Below are 25,226 nucleotides of genomic sequence, written 5' to 3' on the forward strand. Positions count from 1 at the left end.
AACCTGTTTTGCTAAAACAAAAGCAAATCCCCAAAAGCCATAAAGGTTGAAATCAGTGTGTTAAACTGCTTTCTTCTGAGAGAAACAGTTATGACAGTGTCACCAGTTTAAATAAATAGTTATGAAAACACAGCAAATAATGTTTTGTACATAGACAATATTATCTTCAATGTGTTGGTCTAAATGCTTGCTATAAATTACTATAGTTCTTGAGTTACAGGGAAACAATATTTGAGCCAACAGTGAGTTAAAAAGGATGCACAGAGATGATGGCAGAGTTGAGGATGGAAGACAGATGTGAATCTTTAGTCTGTAGCTGATATGCACTCTGTTGAGGTGAGAGAAAAGGAAATCTTACTGGATAGTCAAACTAAATCTGAATTCAGGTTCAAAATGGGCAGAAAGTCTTGTACCCAAGTCTCTGTGTCTCTGCATATACAGCGATAAACATCACCCCACTTTCTTTGTTAAATGCAGATGGGTACTTCCCTATGTGGCTTGAGTAGATCAAGTTCTTACTTGTTAGTCCCTTCACTTTCCAGCACAAGGAGATATTGTGACTCCCCATGATTTACCTCAGTCTAGTATAACCACTGCAGAATAAATAGTTTTGATTGAAGGTGGATCAGTTTATTATATCTTTCTTTATGCATCCTTCCTCTCTGTCTTCTGAGAGAGTAGGCTCCCAAAATATCTTGAGAAGTGCTTTTTGCTTTGTGCAGATGTTGTGACTTCTATAAGCAGCCGAAAGGAGAGAAAATGTTGTGAAAGAGCCTGTCTTGTAAGGTTTCTAGACTCAGTTTTGCTTGTCTGTTCAAAGGTTTAACTTTGCAGCTTTTTGGAGTGCCCAGACCAAAGCACAACCTTAAGAAGGAAATACTGTGTTGTCCTTGATAGAAATGCACTCTGTTAGCCTCCATTTGACTGGGAGCTCCACAGCTACTCAACTATCACAGCTCTGCGCTCACACTCTCCCTGTTGGTACTAGTGAGGGGTGAAATGTTATGTTCCCTTGTATCTTTACCTTGTATGATAAAGCTGCAGTAGAGAAGCAGATCTCAGGAGATACAACTGGGGAAAAGAATGGTTTTAAACATTGCTTGGATTTTGGCCCAGCTCTGAACTGGCTGGGGAAATGACAGTGAACCTAATCTGTGTCACAATGGTTTTATTGGGTCGCCATGCTATATCCTATGTGATTTGCAACCCATGATTGCTATAGTGCTCAGATTAGCTACATTCATGGTTGTTTACAACTGCAGTACTGGGAAAGAGCTACTTAGTCCTCAGCGTTTCCAAAACTGTGTATTGTATTTAGAGTGGGGCCAGCAGTGACTTCTGTATTTTTGGTAGGTAAAATCATTACATCTAACATTTAGAGTAGGACCAAGAGATGCACATTGACTCTGCATTTTTTTACTGAGATCTTCTGCTGATTTCCATAAACATACCATTTATCCATTTGAGTTTCCTCTGAGCTTGCATAAGCAACTGTGTATAGGTGTCCTGACCTTAGGCTGGGAGCTGCTGGCTGACTAATGAGTAGGACACCTCCCTTATGAGGAGAGGCTGAGGGAGCTGGGTCTCTTTAGCTTGGAGAAGAGGAGACTGAGGGGTGACCTCATCAGTGTTTACAGATATGTAAAGGGTGGGTGTCAGGATGATGGAGCTAGGCTTTTTTCAGTGATATCCAGTGGTAGGACAAGGGGCAATGGGTGTAAACTGGAGCATAGGAGGTTCCATGTTAACATCAGGAAGAACTTCTTTACTGTGAGAGTGACAGAGCACTGGAACAGGTTGCCCAGGGAGGTTGTGGAATCTCCTACGTTGGAGATATTCAAGGCCCACCTGGACAAGTTCCTGTGTGATGTACTCTAGGTTACCCTGCTCTTGCAGGGGGGTTGGACTAGATGATCTTTCGAAGTCCCTTCCAACCCTTGTGATTCTGTGACATAAGGAGAGATGATGAAGTGTCATTTGACCTGATTTTTATGTGTCTAAAAGTTAGCTATCTAGACTAAGCTAGCTCTCTAGTCTTTCAAAGGAAAGGGAAGAAAGAAGCACCTCTAGAGACAGCTTCCTCCCACTTATTTCAGGCAGCTGTCTTAAGATGGGATGAATTACACTCTGGAAATACCTGACTCTCTCTAATGCCTATTGTGAGAGCCTAGATAAGGATCTTCAACAAAAGTACCTGCTAAGAATAGGGTCTACCTGCTTCTATAAGCCAAATACTTGACTCTTTCAAGGTATTTTCCTTGTATTATAATGATCAGAGTGCCCCAGACAGAAAAATTTACTTGTCTCAGTATCTCAGGTCTGAGCTGGTAATGCAGGAAGCAGTGAACTTGGTGCAAATATGGCCTTCAGAAGAAATCCCATGGAGAAGGTAGGAATTCAATATACTAAGACATCAAAGATTTTCTATAATGCTATGTTATCCATGAATTAATCACAATAGAGATTACGAATTCTATATGCACAGAATGTTACATTAATTTACTGAATATTAAACTGTGCATTTGTGAACATATGTTAATTTCATATTTCCTGGTTTTTGTTGGGTTTTTTTTGAGAGTTACTTAATATGTACATGTTGCTGATCACTGGCAAATTGCTGGGGAGACTCCTTACCTTCATTTAGTACCCTCCTGCTGAAGGATCTATGCTGATACAAAAGCAAGTTATAAAGGTCAAGTTCTGCATGGTAGGTGCTTCCCAGTATCACTTAAACACATCCAAACTCTGAAAATTCACAGAAGTCACTAAAGCCCAGGTATGGACATAATGGGACTATTCCTTCAGGAACTTCTTTATGCACACAGACCATGTAAGCAGGCTATAATCACCTACCTTAATTAGAATTCACACCCTAAAAATGTTCCCCTAACATCGTTCAGATTTAAACTGGCCTTGAACACGTTAGATATTTTATTAAAGGAAGCAAGGATGGCCACAGGAGTTAAGGCAACATTATACTTAGCCATTTTCTACCTGAGTTCACTGTGGCTTTCTTATTGCACAGTCCTCTGTGAACGCAATGCAGGATGTGGCAGAACTCAGACCACTGTATTCTTACTTTGTCAGAGGATCTTTAATTTTCCTGAAGTGGCAATGGGTAAAATGCAAGAAAACCTTCAAAATATCTTAGTGGGAAATAAGACTTTACCTCAGATTTTAGTTAAAAGAAATCAAAGGTTGAAACAGGACTTACATTTCTAGTTAAACTGTATAAGCAAAATCCCCGTACAGATAGCCATCACGTATGATTTGGAGGTCATCATGAAGTGAGAACAGAAAGCAGCACTGTAGCTCTTAAGAAATGCATATTTTATGGGGGAGAAGCATGCTAATAGGTCTTCACTTGAGAACTTTTCTAATGTTCTGAGTTTTCTAATGAGTAGATATGCTCCCCAAAATGTACAATCATGAACTTTTATTATAAGAAATGCGAGGACAATAATGCCAAGTACTTTATCAGTGTGTTATTTCCCCCTTCCCACAGCATAACCACGCAGGGTATGTAGTAGTCCAGGGACATTTTTCAGGAAAGCTGGGTGCTCCATGAGAAAGCTGGGAAATACTCTATGGAAGCTGTGCTCAAAAGCCAGGCTTACATTAAACACAATCCCACCTTCGCCACACGTTTTGGACTTTGCATGTAGGCTTTTCATGTGCATTAGTAGTTATAATGTGAAGGGAGACAAACACAAGTGTCAACAAGAGGCTTAAGGTCATGCATGAAACCTGCCTCAGCACCAGTACTTGGCGTATCTACTGCTTCTTAGATATGATGTCTACCCAATTTGTTCACAGGTATGTAATCTTTTTCTTGCCACATTAGCTAGAAGTATTTACACTGGGTCAAACTATTCTGTATATGTAACATCCAGTAATCAGTAATTAGCGGCCCCTACCCTGGAGATCAATCACAGCAGCTATATTACTATGGGTAGCTTTTTTGTCTTCCACTTTTTCATGGTGAACCGTCATCATGCAACAAAAGTCCTAAAGGAAAGGGTGCTCCTAGTGATTGTTGCAGTGGGTAATTATTAGGATCTTGCCCCCTTTTAGAATTAACACCCCAATATATGTAGTTAAGCTTGTATACTTCAAAAATAGACCCAGAAAGACTGATACAGTGAGAAGAAACACTGAAGACCAGGAGCTGGGATTGCTGACAAGAGTGATTTTATGCCTCTCTGCTTCAGGGTCTGAAGTAATTTATTCTTGATTCAGATGCAGTTCTGCCTCACAGCTGAGCTCCCAAGTGCTTTATATCGACAGGGAATGGCTACACTCTCTTTCAGACCATTCCAAGACACCAAGAAGAGGCCAGCAATTGTAGTGTGCCAGGGCTGCTTTTCACACATTAACTCGAGTCTTGGGCACACTCTCAAGACACAAACTCATTCCCCTCTTCCAGTCTGACCTTGTGTCACCCTTTGCTAGGACACCACCAGCCTGTAAATCTACAGTTATATGCACTTTTAAAGTTCCTTTCTTGCTTGTGAGTACTCTCTGGTGTCTTCAGTGGGCAAGAGTGTCATCGATTCATGCTCAGGGATCTGACACAGCTGTAGCTCTTGGTCTTTTTTGGTGGGGAAGAGGAAGAGATGAACATAATTGTTTCCTTAAGAAGCCAACCAGTGTCTTTCACATCTGAGTGAGTACTCTAAAATGCACAGCTGAAACCATTTGGCAGAATTACAAATTCTGCAGTAAATATACTTGGGTTAATTTTCAACAAATTGGACTAAAAGTCAAAGTTTAAGGGTATGATATCAGCCATTTCTTCTGCAAACCTTTAAAACACTGTAAGTACTTGTTTTGCCCTGAGAATATTTTCCTTTATCTAACATTAGTGTAATTGCATTTGAGTAACAATTTGAACTGTACTTACTAAAACAGGGTGGGCTACTGTTGAATAACATAGTATTAAGATAAATGATTCACTGGGATATAAACTTTTATGCCAAATTGCAAACAAGGTGCAAACCTGTATCAGCACAGTTTTGTACTGTGATTGAACACAGTTTGTGTCAACATCCTCAAGCAAAGCATACTGTTTATATATCATTGGTAATTCTCTGAGTTGCTCATCACCTAAGCTTAATTATAAAGTGTTTCTGGGAATGCTGTACACTTTTGAAACACAAAGTAAGGAGTTACCTGTAGAAGGAGTTAATGCTCATGAATTTGCTAGGATTTGAGAGGATTAACATTGTTGTAGAAATAAATACTTGAAAAGATTGCTTGAGAGGGTGTTGAGTTAAAGAATGTGAAAGACAATTCAGTTCTATTGGCAGGCTTGTCAAAGACAGCTTGCTTTCCAGACATGGCTTTATGAAGTGGAAAATACAGAGAAGAGCAGGTGCTGCAAGATTGTACTTGGAAAGTGTATTTGAGACAAAAAAAAAGAGGAAATTAACCTATATCCATCCCAACTATAAGGTAGGGTTCTGACTTGCCCTGTTTTATTTCAGCTTACCCCATCAGGCAGCAGGGAACTGTACTGAACAACTTGTTTTAATGAAGCCTTGTGACAGTCCTTAGAGATAAATCTTTAAAATGGTGTTCTCCTTGTTTAACTCATTGTGCTAACTCTCAGATATATAGGGGCTTTTACAGCTAAGTATGTTCCAAGTCTATGGAATGTGTAAGAAAGCAGGTGACTTAGCACTACCAGAAGCTCTAACCATCAAGTCGAGATGGTGATGACTAAAAGGAGACAAACTTTTGCAGATCTTGGGAGGGGAAGGAGAACAGAGTCTGGTTTGTTTCCATTTAGAACTTAAGTTGGTCTAGTGTCTAGTGTCACAGACACACCAGCTTTCCCTCAGAACATTTCTTTACTCTCTTCTTTGCTTAATGGTTATATAGTACTGAAATCATTCAGTATCTGATGAGGGCTGAGGGCTAGCTCTTATGCTGTTGACATTCATGTCAAATTTTCTTGATTAGAATGAAGTGTATAGGCTTGTAGCATATTTTGGAATCCAGTTCACAGTTATTTAAGCAAGACACTCAAGTATGAAATATCTTAGAATTAATCTGATGTTTTACAAACATGGAACAAAAATGTTTGTTTCTTCTGTCTTTTTTAACATTGTAATGGGATCATTGGACAGACTTAGACATCAGGACCAATTATAAAAAGCAACATGACAGAAGCTGAGAAGCAAGGTGCAGAGGACAAGTTTTGCTGCATTTCCAAGCTGAAGGTACAAAAACATTTTATCATTTTGTAGGAACACACAACTAGAACTTCTTGCACTTGTAGTTTGGTAGAAGTTACATTTTGTTCCTTATCCTTAATGCCTTAACTGAGGTCAAGCAAGTTTGTCAGCTATTATGTTTGCTTTTTATGTCCCTGAACTTTACACTTTGTGATGTGTTGGAGGTATGATTGATTGCTCCTTTGAAGCTCCACCTCTGAATTTGTGTAATCTCCCTAGTCTGACGTGTTTACTATTCCTTCTAAAACCTGTGAAATGAGCCTTTACTGATCGTGACATGGCAGTAAAAGTTGTGGTTGATGTACTGTAGACTACTCAAGTTGTCAAGAAGTGCTATAAAAAATGGTAAAATAGCTTTGTTTGAATAGTAATTCAGAACCTGAATACATTACTTATGCTCTTTAGCATTTGCAGATGTATTTAAAAATGTTGTTGATTTCATTTTGTAAGTAATGTTTGAGAACCCTAAAATTATTTTAATGCTACTGGGTTTTACTGTCAATTACTACTACATTCTTGTAAAAAGGACACTACTCCTATTTGGTATTTACTTCTTCTGTTTGAAATGTCTTGTTCCGGGCTCATGACCTCTACTGAGATGGGAGAGCAGATACTTGATCAAGTAGTTCGATCAAAGAAAACGATATTATCTCTGCAGGTACTTTTTCATTCAGATGAGCAAAGGGTGCAAAGATCTTTGCATCCTGGTCTGGCTGCAGACGTTATTTAGTCCTGCAGATGGCAATCTTGCAGCAGACACAAGGTAGGCGAGGCTGTGTGCACCTCTATTGACTGGGGAGAGGGGGTTTAAGATTTCTGAAGACAGTCTTGGTCAATGGGAGTAGATGAAGAACGAAATCTTTGGTTTAATGAAGCCACAGCTGTGGACAATTCACAGGAAAAAAAGAGGCTTATAAAAGGTAGAAGCAAGGACAGGCGGCCTTGAAAACTACAGGGATGTTTTCTGGGAAGCTAGGGACCAGGTTAGGAAGGCTAAGGCCCAGTTAGAGCTAAACTTGGCTAGAGATGTTAAGGATAACAGGAAGGGATTCTATAGGTATGCAGCAAATAAAAGACAGAGTAGGGACAATGTAGCCCCCTCCAGAAGCTATGAGGAGAACTGGCTACCCTGGATTTGGAGAAAGCTGAGATTCTTAATGAATTCTTTGCCTCGGTCTTCACTGGCAAAGGCTCTGACCACACCACCCAAGTCTTGGAAGGCAGACACAGGGACTGTGAGAATGAAGACCCTAGGCTGAATGTAGGAGAGGATCTGGTTCGAGACCATCTTAAGAACCTGAATGTGCACATGTCCACGGGACCTGATGAAATCCATCCGTGGGTCCTGAAGGAGCTGGCAAATGAAGATGCAAAGCCACTGTCCATCATATCTGAAAAATCCTGGCAGTCAGGTGAAGTTCCTGACAGCTGGAAAAAGGGAAATATAACCTCAGTTTTCAAGAAGGGGAAAATGGATGACCCAGGGAATTACAGACCAGTCAGTGTCACCTCTGTGCCTGGCAGAATCTTGGAGCAGATTCTCCTGGAAGGCATGCTGGGGCACATGAAAAACAACAAGGTGCTTGGTGACAACCAGCAGGGCTTCACTAAGGGGAAATCCTGCCTGACCCATTTGATGTCCTCTTATGACGGGGCTACAGAAATGATGGACAGGGGTAGAGCAGTTGACGTCATCTACCTGGACTTGTGCAAAGCATTTGACACTGTCCCACATGACATCTTTGTCTCTAAATTGGAGAGACATCAGTTTGATAGGTGGAGCACTCGGTGGGTAAAGAACTGGCTGGATGGTTGCACTCAAAGAGTTGTGGTCAATGGTTCAATGTCCGGCTGGAGACCAGTAACAAGTGGTGTCCCTCAGGGATCGGTGTTGGGACCAGTCTTGTTTAACATCTCTGTCGCTGACATGGACAGTGGGATTGAGTGTGCCCTCAACAAGTTTGCTGATGACACCAAGCTGTGTGGTTCTGTTGATATGCTGGAGGGAAGGAATGCCATCCAGAGGGACCTTGACACACTTGTGAGGTGGGCTGATGCCAACCTCATGAAGTTTAACCATGCCAAGTGCAAGGTCCTACACCTGGGTCAGAGCAATCCCAGGCACAGCTACAGGTTGGGCAGAGAAGTGATTCAGAGCAGCTCTGCAGAGAAGGACTTGGGGGTGTTGGTCAATGAGAAAATGAACATGAGCCGGCTTCAGTGTGCACTCACAGCCCAGAAAGCAACCGTATCCTGGGCTACATCAAAAGGAGCGTGACCAGCAGGTCAAAGGAGGTGATCCTGCCCCTCTACTCTGCTCTTGTGAGGCCTCACTTGGAGCATTGTGTGCAGTTCTGGTGTCCTCAACATAAAAAGGACATGGAACTGTTGGAACAAGTCCAGAGGAGGCCACGAGGATGATCAGGGGCTGGAGCACCTTCCACATGAAGACAGGCTGAGAAAGTTGGGGCTGTTCAGCCTGGAGAAGAGAAGGCTGCGTGGAGACCTCATAGCAGCCTTCCAGTATCTGAAGGGGGCCTACAGGGATGCTGGTGAGGGACTGTTCATTAGGGACTGTAGTGATAGGACAAGGGGTAATGAAACTTAAACAGCAGAGGTTTAGATTGGATCTAAGGAAGAAATTCTTTACTGTGAGGGTGCTGAGGCACTGGAATGGGTTGCCCAGGGAGGTAGTGAATGCTCCATCCCTGGCAGTGTTCAAGGCCAGGTTGGATGAAGCCTTGGGTGATATGGTTTAGTGTGAGGTGTCCCTGCCCATGGCAGGGGGGCTGGAACTAGATGATCTTAAGGTCCTTTCCAATCCTAACTATTCTACGATTCTATGATTTACTCACATATCAGTGGAACAGAACTGTTCACTTGTTTTACCTGGAAGATGTACTTGGTGGGGAAGATAACCATGGAATATTCCTAAATATATGTAATTCTTTAGGCATTCTCCTCTTTCCTTCCTAGGTATTTCTGCTGTCACTATCACTTGCATTTGTTGGTAAAACGATGTCTGGTGCTTACATGGACAGCTTGTTTACACAGCTAGAGAAACAATTTAATATTCCAGCTTCCTTAGTGGGGATTATTAATGGAAGCTTTGAAATTGGTAAGCATTCATTTTCATATTTCTTATTCTCTAAAGATATAATATGTTGGCTCAGCATGTATTTGTGACTCGTGTTCATAGCAACTTGTCAATTACTCTTATGTGGCAACAGTGACCAACTATCCTACTGTTTCAGCTGCTTCTTACACATTTAGTGTTTTGGAAACTAGGAGGACATAAATGATGAAGTTTAGGATTAAGAATTGGTTCATCTAATTTCTGCACTATCATAAGATATAACAGTGCAACTAACAAAGTAAAACCAGTTTAAGAGATTTGTATCAAATCTTTCTGAACAAACCAGAAAGATTTTATAATCCCTGTTTGAATTCAAGGTCATATTTACCATTTTACAGCTCTTATCAGTGATCTCAAAGCTGATTGGAGTGGATTGTCTTCTTACTGAAACTTAATAGAATTTCAAGATTTTATACTTGAACAACTATAAAGAAAGTTTTCAGTTCTACTTTTAGTGACACCTTGCCTATCAGTGAGTTTTATTGCCTAGTGATAAGCTTATATTTTGTCATTGTGAAAAAAGCTGAGCAAAAGTCTTGTTAGCTTCAAAAGCACCTATATAGAGATCCCTAAAGGATGTGGTGTATACCCTTAAAGTTACAATGTGGATTTTTATTATCCCTGGCTCAGCTGAGGAAGTGGTCTGCACAGGTTCATATACACTGATGGGGAAGGGAGTTAAGGCTCTTTCCCCCTTTTCCTGGTCTCCTCTATCTGCATGTGCAAGAATAAGAATGTTTTAGCAACACGTTGCTGCTGCCTGTAAAGCTGTCTGATGGGGCAGCCCGAAGTTGCAATAAGGAATACCCAGAATATATTCTTGCTTTTGATAAGGTGGAGACTTTAAGAAATATGAAATGGCCAAGATTAATGAAGTAGTATGTAAAAGGATTATTATTTAAAATAATTTATCTTCATATGCACTTTTCTATAACAAATTTTGGCATTCTTGTCTCCAAGGATGTAAAATAATGGTGAAGAATCATAATAATATTTGAAATGGTTAAGAGTCAGTATATGTGGAAGACTTAAAAAACTTACTAGGACCATGTAAGTATATATCTTTAAGTGTCGTTCAAGCCACTGATTCAATACAGTTTGTCTAGCAATACACATAAAAAAAGAAGTGATATCTTCTTTCAGAGCTCGATGCTCACCACTCAGAGATATTTTTGTTCTTTTGACAAAAAGATCACAAAATTAGTAGGTATACAATTACAGGATTTCTATTTTTATGGGTCCTGATTCATAACATGAAGCTTGATTCTTAGTTGCATAGCAATAAATGAAAAGCAAAGAAAATCAACTGATTCTCAAGTGAAAGTGGAGGAGAGCAAAGATTTTTAGCACAGTAGTATTTTTAAATGATACTAGGTGCAAAAATATGTATTTTTTTATTCCTTTCAAACCATTACTGAAAATAATATTGATTTAGTATTTCTTTTTTCTCTGTATGCCATCTTGTGTTTGTTATTTTCGGTACAAAGAAACCTTGCAATACATGCCTCTGTATTTTCCCACACATTGCAACATAGAGTATCCTAGGAGAACAGCTTTCTAAACCACCTATTCTGCAGCCTCTGAGCTTGGTCTTTATGTAAAGTAGTGGGAAAACTATTTGCATAGGTGCAGCCAAAAATCTCTCTCACAGTGATCTCTTTTCCATTCTGCCTTCTATGCTCATGTTGTTTCTCTGTGGTGTAAACCTAGAGAAAGATCACAGATAGCAGCGAATTACTGCTTTAGGCAGTTCCCTGCCTAGTTACAGTTTCTACAAGGTAAGAGAAGTAACAGATGTTGAGCTAATAAGGTATACTCAAATTCCTGTTGCACTTTAGAAGATATAAGGATGCCTTGGTTTGTAAATATGAACCAGGTTCTTTTTGCAGGCAACTTGCTGCTGATAGCATTTGTGAGTTACTTTGGAGCAAAACTTCACAGACCCAGAATAATTGCTTTGGGGTGCACAGTTATGTCGTTTGGATGTCTTTTAATATCAATTCCTCATTTCCTATTTGGAAGGTGAGTATTTTGCTTAGCTCAGAGCAGCTTCTGTGGTCCTTACATGTCTTAATCTGTAACTTCTCCAGCTGAAATAGTATTGTTTATTGAGAGAGACATTGCTGAGCACCAGAATGACATGGTGACTGTAAAGTAGCCTGTTTTGTTTTGCTTCTGAGATGGCTTCAGCAGTCATCACTTCCTGAGGAGAGCCACCCCTCCCAAGGGAAAGGAAAGCATTTTCCCTTGCCTTCATGCTTGTGCTGCCTCTTGTGCGGACTTCCTGAAGAAACAGTGGCCTGTGATAGTATTACATTACACTACTAGCTCTTATCTGCTTGGATGAGAAGTACAATGATTTTTAAGGATGTCTTTGGTCTGGAGCCTGGATGACAGATCCTCTAATTTTGTTATGTCCAATGTGGTATTGCTCTGACAGCCTTGGTGGCCTCCTCTGCCTAGGGTGCAAATTGAGTTAGAATGGAAGAACAATAGAAGAGAGGATAATACAAGGGATTTCATTAGAGCGTTTCATCAACTCCCCCCATAGCATCTGTTACAAGATTATCTTAGAGGCTAGATAACAACCTGGACAAAATGCTATGTTGATTTCCTGTTACAGTTCCTTTGTTCCTAGCCTGATTTCTTACTGACGCTCAGTAAATGTTTGATGTTTCCTTCTTCTTACAGCTACACACTCTTCTTATAGGTCACTTCATTACTGAAGTACAGATTTATGAGGTGGTTCTGAGCTATTTCTTCTTAACCTATACATTCTTTCCTTTGATCCAAACAGGTATCATATTGAAAGCAGCATTTCACAACAGGAGAATTTTTCAGTCATGCCTCTCTGCCTTGTTAATCAAAGTTTGTTCTCTTTACCTACAGAGGAGCCATCAAGAGGTATGGTTCTTCCTATGTTTACTAATATATTTTTCCTCAGTTTTTATAGTGTTTAAGTAAATACAATTTATTTTAATAGCAGTTATTTTGGGGTTCTGCTTTTGATCAGTACTTTTTGCAGACATAAAAACCAGAGGTCAGGAAATTTCCTAGCCTTTTTGTTTCTTTATTTTCTAACATGAGAGCTGTAGCCTTTTCTTTTAATGCAGTTTTCACAGTATCCAAACAGTTAACATCCCTGTTAGTCTACTTTGGGGAAATACAACACCAGGCTGTTCTTACAAATGTTCTCTTTTTGAGTTGAAATACTGTGATACTATGAGGAGGTGGGAAACATATCTGGGCAATGATTAATCTGGACCAGGATGCTTCTTCATTATATCACACAAGAAATAAAAGAACAAGGAAAAGAGATAGATCCTACTTCCATTTAGAGAAAAAATAGTTTAAACTGGGCTAAAACTTATCTGGGAGACTGAACCATGTATGTTCACTAGCAATATGCATATAAAGTAATTACTATAAAGTCAAAAGGCTAAGGGGCAACTATTAAATCATCATACACAAATTCCTCACACTGAGGATGGAATTAATCTCCTGATCCTTTAGCTACCTCAAAGGGAAGCATATGGTCTGATCTCTCTTTTTAGAATCCCTTGATAGCTGGTCAGAGGAGGCTACAGAGCTCTTTAAGCTGTACATTTGCTGTAAGGACATTCAGGCTCTGTACTTCAGGGTGAGTCACACTACCTCCTGGTTGCACCTGCTGACTGTTGGAAACTTAGATGATTGCTGGATGGCAAAAGTTAAGTGAGATGAACCTCAGTTACTTGTTATATTTTGTCATGGTGTTCCATCAATGTGTGCTAAAGCTGAATCACACTGCTGTAATATTGTATGAACACAGTGACATCAAACCATATTGCTGTAGTTTTCTGTGTCATCCATTTTAGTAATGGATGTGATTTCCAAGCTTTCCAAGACTGCATGTCACTAAAGGCATTAATTTTGCCATCTTCATAACAAAAAGCTGAAAAAAGTATATGCTTAATAGCTTGGTATTAAACTTTCATTTAAACATTTCATATACTGTTTTATTTTATAAATGCACAAATTAACGTGTAAGTAGGTAAAACATTTCTTCTAAATCGTGCAGCTTTGTTGTAGATAGTGATCAGGCTAGTCAGGCATGACTTTTCATCCTTTCATCACTGAGGTTCAGATGCTATCTTCACTGATATGAAAATGGAAGTTTTGGTGAGGGAAATGAGTTAAAGGAAGGGCCATTGTTATGCAGTGGTTGGACAAGGTATAGCATGGAGAGGGAAGGGATTTAAACTCTTCACCAGAAAGTGCTTCTTCCAGTTCTGGAGTCTTTTAAGTATTGTGACTACTTATTCTCCCATTTTAGAGGACAGACCTATCTACCAATGTTCAAGCTGTTAGTCAAATCTTTGTCTCTATAATTTAATTAATGGTTAGAATGAAAACATTCATTCTGGTTTTGTTTTTTTATATTATTCACAGAATGTGAAAAAGAGCCTGGATCCTTGCTGTGGATATTTGTGATGGTTGGAAACATAGTGCGTGGAATGGGTGAAGCTCCCATCATGCCTTTAGGAATTTCATATTTGGAGGATTTTGCCAAAGCAGAGAATTCACCTTTCTATATGGGTAAGTCTACCCTATTGTGATAACTTCCCTCCTTCAAACAAACACATATGTAAACAAAAGCAAAAGAAAGGATTATTATGATTCCCTTCAGTCTGATAAAGGAAGGGAGAAAACAAATATTATTGCCTTATCAACGTAGTAACACTGTAAAACTTGTGTTTAACTACAAATGAACTTGTTGAAATGAAGCCATTTTTGGGTGCAGAAGACTATTCAGTAGAGCTGTCCTAAACATACGTAATAATTCCAAGGAAATTATGTCTGGGTTCTAATTTAGTACATTTTCTCTTTTTCATACTTTAGGCTGTCTACATACAGCAACTGTAATTGGCCCCTTCCTTGGTTTGTTGTTGGCATCATTCTGTGCTGAACTGTTTGTTGATGTGGGATCGGTAGATGCAGGTAATGGATGACTATATAAAATCTTACACACAAATCAGTAGGCATGCTGCTGTATTTTTCATCACTGAAACATGTTTCTTTGCTAATATGAGATGTCTTAATTTTATCTGAGCTTGCTGGTGTTTCTTTCAGAATGGAAAATCTGTGTATAACATTCAATTCAATAAAAGGCCTGAATTCACACATACACAAATGAATCTGCATATAAATTATTTGATGAACAATTATGTCATCTGCCTTAACATAGGAAAGGAGTAGAATTAATTTAATACAAAACACTGAAATTTACCATTTTGCAACATTAGAAAAGACTGGAGACTATTCTCTTTGATCAGCCTCATTTTAAGAATCTTTTAAATGCTTTTAATAACTCACATGTCAGAGACAATTAGGAACAAACAGAGTGAATGTTTCTGATCATGTGTGGGTTTTGTTCTTTTTATAGAGGATATAACTATAACAGCTACTGATGCCCGCTGGGTTGGAGCTTGGTGGCTGGGCATTTTGATCTGTGCATCACTGAATCTTCTTGCGGGAATGCCTTTTTGGGTTTTGCCAAGATCACTCCTGAGGGAAGGAGAAAGCAATGAATCTGTGGAGACGAGTAAAAAAAGTGTAGTACCATTGCAAGAAAATAATAAAGATGAAGCCAAACAGACCATGTATGAAATTGCTAAAGGCAAGTGATATTGTCTTTTTTCCCCTTCTTAATTTAGAAACTTAAGATGTGAACTATGTATTTTTGTGAGTAAAGATGGGTCCAAGATATAAAATGCATGCTCTGTTTTTCATCTCCCTGCAGTTTAAAGGATTTGCACAGGGATTTAGAGGGTCTCACAGAGGAAGAAAGATAATGTTGTAGATCAAGGAACTAAATTCACTCCTTTCCCTCTCCTGCTTTTCAGGTGTATGTAGAATCTGGATCTTTTTTTCCTGGTAGAGGATTAATGCACTGAAATCTGGTAAAGAATATTACACCTCAGTGAGCTGTGAATAAGTTACAGATATTAGTTGCAGGTACCCTACATTCAGTGTGCAGAAAAGCAGCTCAAGTCTTGTGCATTTCTTGAGTCCAACATAAAGCCATAAAAAGAATTTACAGGAGCTTAAGTGTCTCATAAGCATTGAAGATCTATTTGATTTACATTTACTCATGTTATCACTAGCAACTTTCACATCTGTGATCTTGCAGATCTATGTATCTGCAGGAAGCTATTTTTTTCCTTCCATTTTTTGTACTAGTTGGAAATGCAAGTGAATAAAATATGTCAAAGGCTAAGATCTTCAGAGTAGTCTTATGATTCTGTATACCCAGCCCAGGGCCCCTTGACAGGATCTTAATTTTCAGAAAGTAAGTGCTAAGTGTCAGCTACCTTTCCTAGGTATTTCAAGCTGAGTTCTGCAGATTCACTATTTGTACTTGGTGTGAGCACTCAGATCTCTGCTGATATTACAACTTCATTTTTATACAACATAGCATCTTCCTCTGCTGTTGTGAATGAATGAATCCATGAGTAATGTACTGGTCTGGTGAGAAAAGGCCTCTTCTGCCCCATCACTCACTATAGCAAATAATCAATAATCAAAATCAGTGATCAAACCTGGGTGCAGGTTGTCACAGCTATCTAGTGGGTTTGTGCCCCTTCCCCCTTTTATTCTCTTTGCATGCCAGGTTCAGGAACGGGGTTTTGCTGAATGGCCTGGGGGCACAAGATGAGAGAAAGAGGAGTAGGAAAGATGGGAGAAAAGGTTTTGCTGCTGCAAATCTGTTGGTGCAAAGTTCAGTCACTGCACAGCTAAAGAGCTTCAGGAAACTTGTAGCAAAAGGTTATTATTGTGATTTATTTTATTTCTTTTTAAATAACAAGCAGCATGCATTGCTGTGCATGTGCCTGTGTGTGAGGTTATGTATGTGTAGAAATGATGTGTTGTGGTAGCCTGGGCTAAGCAAGTAATCTTTGGCCTGTGGTGTCTGTTAAAGCAAGTTCAAGTTAAGATCAAGTCAAGGACTATTTCTGTTTCACTCTTCCTCCCTCAGCTACACTAAGCACTGTGTGACTCTTTTCATAAGGCATCACACTAACTCCTTACATTATTTCATTCCAGATTTCATCCCTTTCCTCAAGGCTCTGCTTCACAACCCAGTTTATATGTTATTCATATGCATAACTGTGTTACAGTTCAATGCCTTCAATGGCATGTTATCATTCATGCCCAAATATATGGAACAGCAGTTTGGAAAATCTGCATCAGATGCCATCTTTTTAATTGGTATGTTTTCCTTTTGCTTTGCTCTGTGATGGAAATTCTGTTATTATTTTATGTTCATGTGTACATGTATACATATACAAAGGTCAAATGCTTCTACATCTAAGAGTCCACACCACAAAGTATTTCCACACAGAATATCCCAGACCTGATGAGTATTATTACTACCCTCTGTCACCAGTGTTTTGAAGCTGTGTATCCAAAGTCTTGTACCTATCACATATCTCTGTTGCCTTGACACTACACGTCTGGGTTGTTTTACAGATAGACTATTTTCTGTATTGAAATACATGCTAAGGTGCAAGGATCCAAATTCAGGTTTAATAGTCTTCCCTTTTACCCTCATTCTCCATGCTCCCCCACAGTCAAGTGTTAGAGAACCAACACTGTCTCAGGCAAAGCCATCCAAACCATATGATGCATGTGTAAAACTACTTCCTAAATGTCTTTCAGTCAGTCTTCATTAAAGTCTCAAACAGCGAAGAAGCATGAGAGCATGTTCAGTAGTCCCATATAAAACCTTAAAGTCTTTTCCTCCTCTCTGTGATGCTAAGGGTGCACCAAAATGTGCTCCACCAGCTTGTCTTCCTGTTGAGTTCTCTGTCAGCTAGGGAGGCTGTATCAAAACGCTGCTTTATGTGTGTATGCATGTGTGTGTGCGTATGCATGTGTGTGTGTGTATGTGTGTGTGTGTATGTGTGTGTGTTGGAACTTGATTGCAATTCTAGATTGCAATTTTCCAATCAATCATTTTAGTCCTACTGTCTAGCACCTCTCCAAGCTGTTCCCAACTGCTGTTGAATTTGGGAGGTGTTTTGGATGTGCAAGGGAACTAGAGACCCATTTCTCACTGTAGTTACATTCAGTCATGGGCACTGTATGAGTCTTCCCTTATGAATGGCTTTGATGTTTGCCTTTATTTTAACATGGAATTTTCATTTGTTTAAATAGGAGTTTACAACTTACCAGTTATATGTGTTGGGTATTTTTTTGGAGGCTTATTCATGAAGAAATTAAAGATAAATATCTATCAGGCTGCGAAAATAGCATTTTGGGTATCTTTACTGGAATACCTTCTTTACTTTGGTACCTATTGGACTGTCTGTGATACTTCACCAGTTGCTGGCCTAACAGTTTCTTATGAAGGGTAAGGCACAAGAAGACTTAAGTCTTAAGACACCAAAATGATTTTTATTGTCAGGAATCAGGAGGGAATCCATAACTTTGCAACATTTTAGTTTAGTGGTCTAAATTCTCCAGGATTTTTACTTGTATGAGACAGTAGGTCTGTCTTCTGTTATCCCTGTTTTAAACAATAAAGTGTATTAGAAAAGATATCCACATCAAGAATCATCTAATTGCATGTTCTTATTAATCCTTTAATTTATGTAATTATACATTCAAGATGTAACTGCAGAGGGAAATAAAGTTGATCAAATTAGGCATACAGGAATACAATTTCGTAATTACAGAGGGACAAAATGCTATCTTATGCTGATTTATTGAATTTGATTGCTATTGAGTTATCAGAGGATATTTCATCTTGATTTGAAGCCTGCCATTAATCACTGGGCAGGGTTGTGTGTCTGTAAAATGCACAAGTAGGGAAATATATGATGCTTATAGACAATCAAGAACATACACGTATAGAAAAGAAAAATGCTGAAGGGTATGCATACCTATCTATGACTTGATAATATAATATAATATAATATATAACATTATATGGAAAAATGAAAGGCACAACTGTTGGATAGGATTATGTAGGATTGTGTCCTGGATCAACACGTGAGCTAGAATAGAACCTTACACATTGCAAAAGGTTACGGTATGTATTTCATTACTAAAATATTTACTCATTTTCTAAATGTATTTCAGGATAGAACAAGTTTCTTACACAGAAAGTACTCTACTTGCTGGCTGCAACAGGGATTGTGATTGCCCACTTAAAATATGGGACCCTGTTTGTGGGAACAACAGAATCACTTATGTGTCACCTTGTCTTGCTGGGTGTAAATCCTCAAGAGGAACTGGAAAGAGTATGGTAAAACATATATTTTATTGTGCTGTAACTATGAAATATAGCAGAAGAGAAATATCCATGGCAATATAGGCTGGGAAATATCCATATATATACATTTAAGTGGACATATAAGGTGATACAGAGAGTTGAAAAATTCCTTGAATGGTGACAGGAATTCCAAACTGAATCTGAAAATGAGTTTGTTTAAATTAAATAATACAATGAAGAAGCCTCCTTTTCTTCTAATAACCCCCAAATCATACAGGAATTAGCCTCTATTTTACAAATATTTTAGGGAAGTATTAGATAATAGTAAAGGTCAGACACTGATGCCTTTGAACACTTTAGCTGACATTTGAGAGCCCTTATTGTAGCAATGGTTTCAATGATTTCAGTAGAAGCAAGTGTTTGAGTGAGAATATTGCAACCCAGCCTCAATCAAACATCTCTGGTTTCTTCTGGCTTGTGAAAGAAGACACTGTATTATGAATAAGAGAGCCAGACCTGTTGGAACTGGAAGGTCCATATAACTGTGCTGGAAAATGAGGGTGCTCTTGATCGTGGCCTACTTGAGGAACCACTCACCCAGCTGCATAAGACCATAGCTCTCTTCCACTCTCTAACCCAATATGCTGCGTACAGATGATGGTTGGACCTCTGTCTGACAGACAGGGAGAGAGGCTGCAGTCCAGTGCTGCACATGTGTAACATACACGTTTAGGAGAGAGGAAGCTAGGTGCCAGCTGTACGAGTTTCACATTTGGTGTGTGAGTTTTGGCAATCTGTGTGATCACAATACTCTTTTGACAGGTATTTGAGAACTGCACCTGTGTTGCAGCCTCAGGGTTTTCATCTCAGAATATCTCTGCAACTCTGGGCCAGTGTGATAGAGAGGAGAACTGTGAGAAGATGCTTCATTATTTTTTAATACTGTCATTAGTCTGCAGCTTCATTTATTCCTTAGCAGCCATGCCTGGATACATGGTCTTAATAAGGTACAGTAAAATGTCATTATCACAAAGCAACTACTGGAGTTTTTATTCTGAGGTCAAACACCCTCAAGAATTAAAAGTATATTAGTTTGTGTATGAAGGGAGGAAGAATATGACAATCTTATGTCATTTCTGTGCTGTGTGAAGGTTTAGTGTCAGCTTTATAACCCGTTGCTTCTGGCTATCAGCTGTATCCTGAATTACTGTAGTCAGTGCACCAAGATATTGAGAAGTGTGTGATACCCATGTCTTGATTGATGACATCCACATGATGCTGGCTGCAGCACAATTATCTTACACTTTCTGCTGACTTCAGTCCAAGTGGATGATACCAGGACAACTGCTTTTCCTTTTGTGAATTTGGCAGTCCTAGCTAAGGAACTTCAGTGTCAACTAACGAGGATAATGAACTTTTTCAACCAATGCTCTAGTTATAATGGTTTGGGCTTAATGTGACAGTTTCATGGGGAAAAAAAAATAGAAAAAGAGCTAAACATTTCTTATTAATGTCTCCTCTGCTAACTGGTGTAAAATGTACTTATCACATATGTAGGTCTCTAACACCTGAAGAAAAGTCATTTGGAGTGGGCATCCATGGACTAGCTTCAAGACTATTTGGTAAGAAAAGCTTTAACACACTTTAGAAGCACAGTTAGATCTGATCTAGAGCTCAGGGGGCTTGACACAGGAGTCTGCTATAGAGTCTACTATGCAGTGCCTTTGATCAGGAGGAATCTGTCTTTCTACAGATCTAGGCAGCATGGCAAATTAAAACAGCTTTCAGTTTGCATTTATTTATACTAGGAAATGGGCTGACTATATTGTCTGCTCATCTGAAAGCCATTTTACATTCCTACACTCTTGTTATATGTTCATTGAACACAACATTGACTAATGAGAGAAAATGTTTTGAATAGAAATCATAGTCCATATTGTAGCATATATATATTGTAAACAATAAGAAAGAAAATCTATGGTTGAGGGTAAGTGGATAAGGAAGAAGAGAGAATGTAAGAAATACAGAGAACATGGTTCATGCTGTAAGAGAACAGGACAGACGGACTAGGTGAGAAATCACATAGGTTCTATAGTGTATCTGCTAACTAGAAGAAATATGCTACTCAGAAAGGTGTTGTTAATATTCTTTTTAGCTGGAATCCCATCTCCCATTTATTTTGGAGCTTTGATAGATACGACTTGCTTAAAGTGGGGTACTATGACTTGTGGTGGAGAAGGAGCATGTAGGATATATGACATTGTCAACTACAGGTATATTTTCTACTTTATTTTAATTTTTCCTGCTTACTGTATTATTACATGCATAGAGATATAATTTTACACTCTATATTTTCCTAGTAGACCAACTGCTCCTATGTTAGAGATTTGATACAACACTTTTTCTCTGCCATTGGCTTTATTTGTCAAGAGCAGTCTTTGCCACAGATGCTGGAACATCCTCTGAACAGAAATGTTCTGGTGCCATAATTACTTCATTAATAGGCTTTCATGAGAACATATCTTAAAATACTGAATTCTGATAAAAAGAAAATAAAAACAGTAAGCCCTTGTGGAAAACTTTAAGTATTGTGTTGAGTTTGATTTGAAAGAAAAATGCTAGTTCTTGAATACCCAGTAGTTTTACCCATGTGGTCTGAGCTAGTCTTTTTAGGGCTCTCTTTTCCCTGTGAAGAGATCCATAGGATACTAGGTAGCTAACCTTGCTGCCTATATTAGTTGCCTGAATATGGGTCATCTAACTAGCTGTTTTGTTGCTACTGACATAGTTTCTGTTCTTCTATTGATTTGTCTTCTGTGAGAACCAAAAGGCTGAGGGCATAAGCTTTTGAGTGGCTGGGCAATTGTTGCAAAACAATGCATGCTGAACAATTTTGCTTTACAAATGCATATGTTTAATGAGGCATATCCTTTATTTCAGGTGGCTCTATCTCGGCCTGCCAGCAGTATTACGTGGAGTGTCCTATATCCCAAGTGCAGTAATTCTCCTTATTTTAAAGAAGAAACATAAAACTGAAAACCAAGTCTTAGTAAATGCACCAGTAGAAATGCAGGATAAAGAGCAAGAAGCATTGAAATAATATTTCAAAGCAAAGCAAGACATACTGTGAAAATGCCTTCCAGAGTAAAATGTTTGTGAAAGATTTCATACTTTAGTGAACTTGGGCAGAGATTAATAGAATTATATGTAGGTGTATCCTACTTCTGTTATTCAAAAAGTATCAGTTTATAAACAGAAGGTACTGTAAAATGTGTTTAGTGCAAAAGAATGAGAAGTAGAAGTAAGAAAACTTACAAAATGCTAGGTTTTAGTTGTGTGAACAAAGGACTGTGAAATAAATAGAAACATTATGTTTTCAGTCGTGGTTTCACTGAAGATAGTGGGAGTTTGGCAACTGGCTCCAGTGATGCCAGATTTCATCTTGGAATTCTACAATGGCTATTGCCAGAGCCTCTTTCATTGTACCTGCTTTGGGCCTAGTTTTCCATAAGTTTATTTAATTACACTGTTGGTCCTTTCAGGAAGGGGTTGTTTGTTATTCTGCATAATGTAGGTGGTTTTTATATTGGGAACATGGCTTATGACATGGTTTGGTGCTGTGGTAACAATAACAAATAAAAAGGAAAACTTACTTTTTTTTTAAACTATGGTGTTAGGTGATGTTTTAGGTTTGCACAGACAAGGAAAAGTCCTCAGGATTTGTTGCTTCAGTTGCATTCACTGAAGAAGGGAATAACTCACACATTAAGAGCTGTAAGATGATACTTGTGAGTATTTCACCTAATGTATTGCTGCCTGCTAAATCCTATATTTCCTTACGTCCTCTATGACACAGACTTACTCCTATTTTATCAACCCAGGACCTTCTGCAGCCACTGAAAAATGGGAAGGGTATTTCCCCAAAGTAGTTACATTAAATTATATTCTGTTTTGCTTTAAGGTGTCTTCTTAACAATGTGTGTGCACATGCTTGGAATTGCTTCCTTGTGGAATCAATGACACAGTTAAGTTCTTCCCATGGAGCAGGAAACCAACACCAGAATTTAAAGATTCTTCAAATACAGGAGTTCCTTATGATGAACTCTTTTAAAAGGATTTCACAGCCACTTCCTCCCTTTGCATTGAGTGATGGAGCCGAACAGATGGAAGGGTAACAGGAAAAAAAGACTAGTGTGATGCAGTCTGTAATTGAGCAGAGCAGAGAGTGCAGTTCTCTCTTCAGCTTCAGCAGCTCAGAAGCTTTGTGAACATTTGAAGCACAGCTAATTTCCAGCATTGTTCTTGCTACCACAGGGCGCTTACTTAAAGCCATAATTCTTTCTTGTGTATATTATATTCCTCCAAAGCTAGAGTTAAAAATCTTTTTCAGGCATTTAGTCACAGTTTAGTGCCAAGGTAACCTGGGAAACATGAAAAGTTATACTGCACTGAAATTTCACAGCTGTAGGAAACAAAAGGGCTTTGTTAGGTAGGTAAATCTGTGCCATTTAAATGGACAAGTGCCAAAGAGTCAGGCCTCGTTAACTCACTGTGTTCTGAAATGGAAGGAAGCAGATAGGAAAGTTTCCAAGTTTTAAATTTAGCAGTTTAGTAGATACATTAACTTTCTGTTTAGTTGTTCCAGTTTATCTCCTTAAGAATGTAGCAGTAAAATAGGCCACCTTCTTGAGGTGCTTTGAAGTCATTACCTTGGTACTCAGACTGTTTATCAACTTGGATGGAGCTGGCTGGGTGATGGCATGGTAGAGAAGCTTCTTAGCATAAACCTGTGGTGGGAACATCACTTTCCCAGAGCAAAACCAGGAAACAGTGTTCAGGTCATTCCAAAGTAATCATCATAAATCCTTCATGATATGCAACATCTGGTACCACAGACTAGGATTAGATTGGGAGGTCAGAAAAATACTGCTAGAAAAATGTGGACCTATTCTTTCAAATGTAAAGCCAGACTTTAGACTTGATCCTTCTAAGTTTTGGGTATGCTGACTTTGATTCAGCAAAGCATATAAGCATACACTTACCTTGATGTGTATTGTTAAAGTAGGTAGTGTCGGACATATCAAGACAGCACCATACTGATGCTCATCAGAAAAAAGGCTATATGCTGTGGGTTACAGTAGGTATTCAGATGATATTCACTGTGTTTGAAACTCTGGGCTGATCCTAGCCTGATGTTTCAAGCACCAAGGCTTGTGTCAGCACTGTAGGTAGCACAAGCCACAAATGGGAATAGTGGCAACAGAAGTAACAGTAGATGTAATGTGTTTTATAAACCATGTGAGTGTTCCGGTTTAGTCCATTGTCAAAGTAATACAAATGAGTGCCTGGAAGCTGAGCAGATGGCTTTCACAGCACAATCCACCATGTTTCATTGTCACTGAAGTCTGAACTCAGTAAAGGTTGCCTGTGAATCAGATTTTGATCTTTAAACCTACTAAGTGGAAGGCTAGGTGCTGGTGCCTGGTTACAGATGCTGCCAGACACTGAGAACCAAACACTTGATGTTTCAATGTGACCAATGCGATCACCTTGGAGATATTTTAAAGACAATGGTACACAAACCATGCACAAATGTATTTTGACATGTATTTATCTAGCATTTTGTACTCAATGCCTTACATAATGGTCCCTGATGTTTCATTGGGTTTTTTTGACCATGATCAGGTGCTGAGCCATCCTTTTCAAAGAAACAAAACCAGTCTCCAGTATCTTACTGAAAAATGTCAAAGCTAAAAATGTTACCTGACAAGTTGATTTGAATTAGTGGACATAAGGGACGTGTGGTAACCAAAACTCCATCATTACATCATAATTTGGCTGAGGGCATGACTAATATATGATATGAATGCTGGCTTTGTGTTTGTGGTACAAACATGTTAATATAGTATAGCTTTTGAATACATGAACATTACAGTTTTGAGCACATACTAATAGCAGTTCAATCTTACTTTCTTTTTCAGTCATTTCAACTAAAGTGAAAAGCAGGCTATTTCTGTATTTTTTCTATCTCATGTTGAGTTTTAGCAGATAAATACTTGCCACATACTCTGCATCCAAGCAAGCCTCATTGCACCAGGAGCTAATTCAACCTGCAGGTTGTAGAGAGAAAAACCTTGAGCATACCTGGATAGGATTTAAGATGCAAAAAAGCCAAATCACTTTTCAGTTTATGTAAGTCTGGTCATGGGATAAAAACTGGATATATCCAGCAACAAGTTATTGGCTACTGCTGCTTTTTTAACAGAATTGTTGTTATTCTTCTTTCTTTAATAAGGCATAAAGTGTTCCTAGTTATGCTAGCTGAGATTTTGAACGTTCATTGTTTAGGACTTTGAGAATGTGGAAAATTGCTAGGTAATTGTCCCTCTCATGCTTTGTTCAGAGAATCAAGGGCATAGATTTCTTAAATCACAGGAGACTTAAAATGCAGAACAAAAAGTATTAGATCCCTTTAGAAGGTGAAATCTTGGGTATCACAACACCTAACATCCCTTCAAGAAGAGACCATTCTAGCATGAAGGAGCCACTAATGGTAGCTCCGTGCCAGAAGCATGATATATATGCCTGTTAA

The 25,226-nt window shown here is 38.8% G+C and overlaps 1 protein-coding gene across 1 annotated transcript; it reads left to right on the forward strand.

The window, feature by feature from the left end:
* The first annotated feature begins 6,164 nt into the window (after positions 1–6,164).
* Positions 6,165–21,734, forward strand: LOC117436205 (solute carrier organic anion transporter family member 1A2-like). Its single transcript, XM_034063060.1, has 14 exons — positions 6,165–6,224; positions 9,216–9,357; positions 11,265–11,397; positions 12,173–12,279; positions 13,807–13,953; positions 14,257–14,355; positions 14,801–15,034; positions 16,462–16,626; positions 17,575–17,770; positions 18,502–18,667; positions 19,457–19,641; positions 20,192–20,256; positions 20,790–20,907; positions 21,575–21,734. The coding sequence occupies exons 1-14, from the start codon at positions 6,165–6,167 to the stop codon at positions 21,732–21,734; spliced, it is 1,977 nt and encodes a 658-aa protein (XP_033918951.1).
* The last annotated feature ends 3,492 nt before the right edge of the window (positions 21,735–25,226 follow it).

This window comes from Melopsittacus undulatus, chromosome 5, assembly GCF_012275295.1.
Source record: "Melopsittacus undulatus isolate bMelUnd1 chromosome 5, bMelUnd1.mat.Z, whole genome shotgun sequence".
NCBI lineage: Eukaryota > Metazoa > Chordata > Aves > Psittaciformes > Psittaculidae > Melopsittacus > Melopsittacus undulatus.

Excerpts from the sequence above, each read along its gene's own strand:
- LOC117436205 (XM_034063060.1), top strand. The coding sequence starts at position 6,165 with ATGACAGAAGCTGAGAAGCAAGGTGCAGAGGACAAGTTTTGCTGCATT. Across the intron at positions 11,398-12,172 it reads CCTCATTTCCTATTTGGAAG|GTATCATATTGAAAGCAGCA; the intron begins GTGAGTATTTTG and ends TGATCCAAACAG. Across the intron at positions 14,356-14,800 it reads TGTGGGATCGGTAGATGCAG|AGGATATAACTATAACAGCT; the intron begins GTAATGGATGAC and ends TTCTTTTTATAG.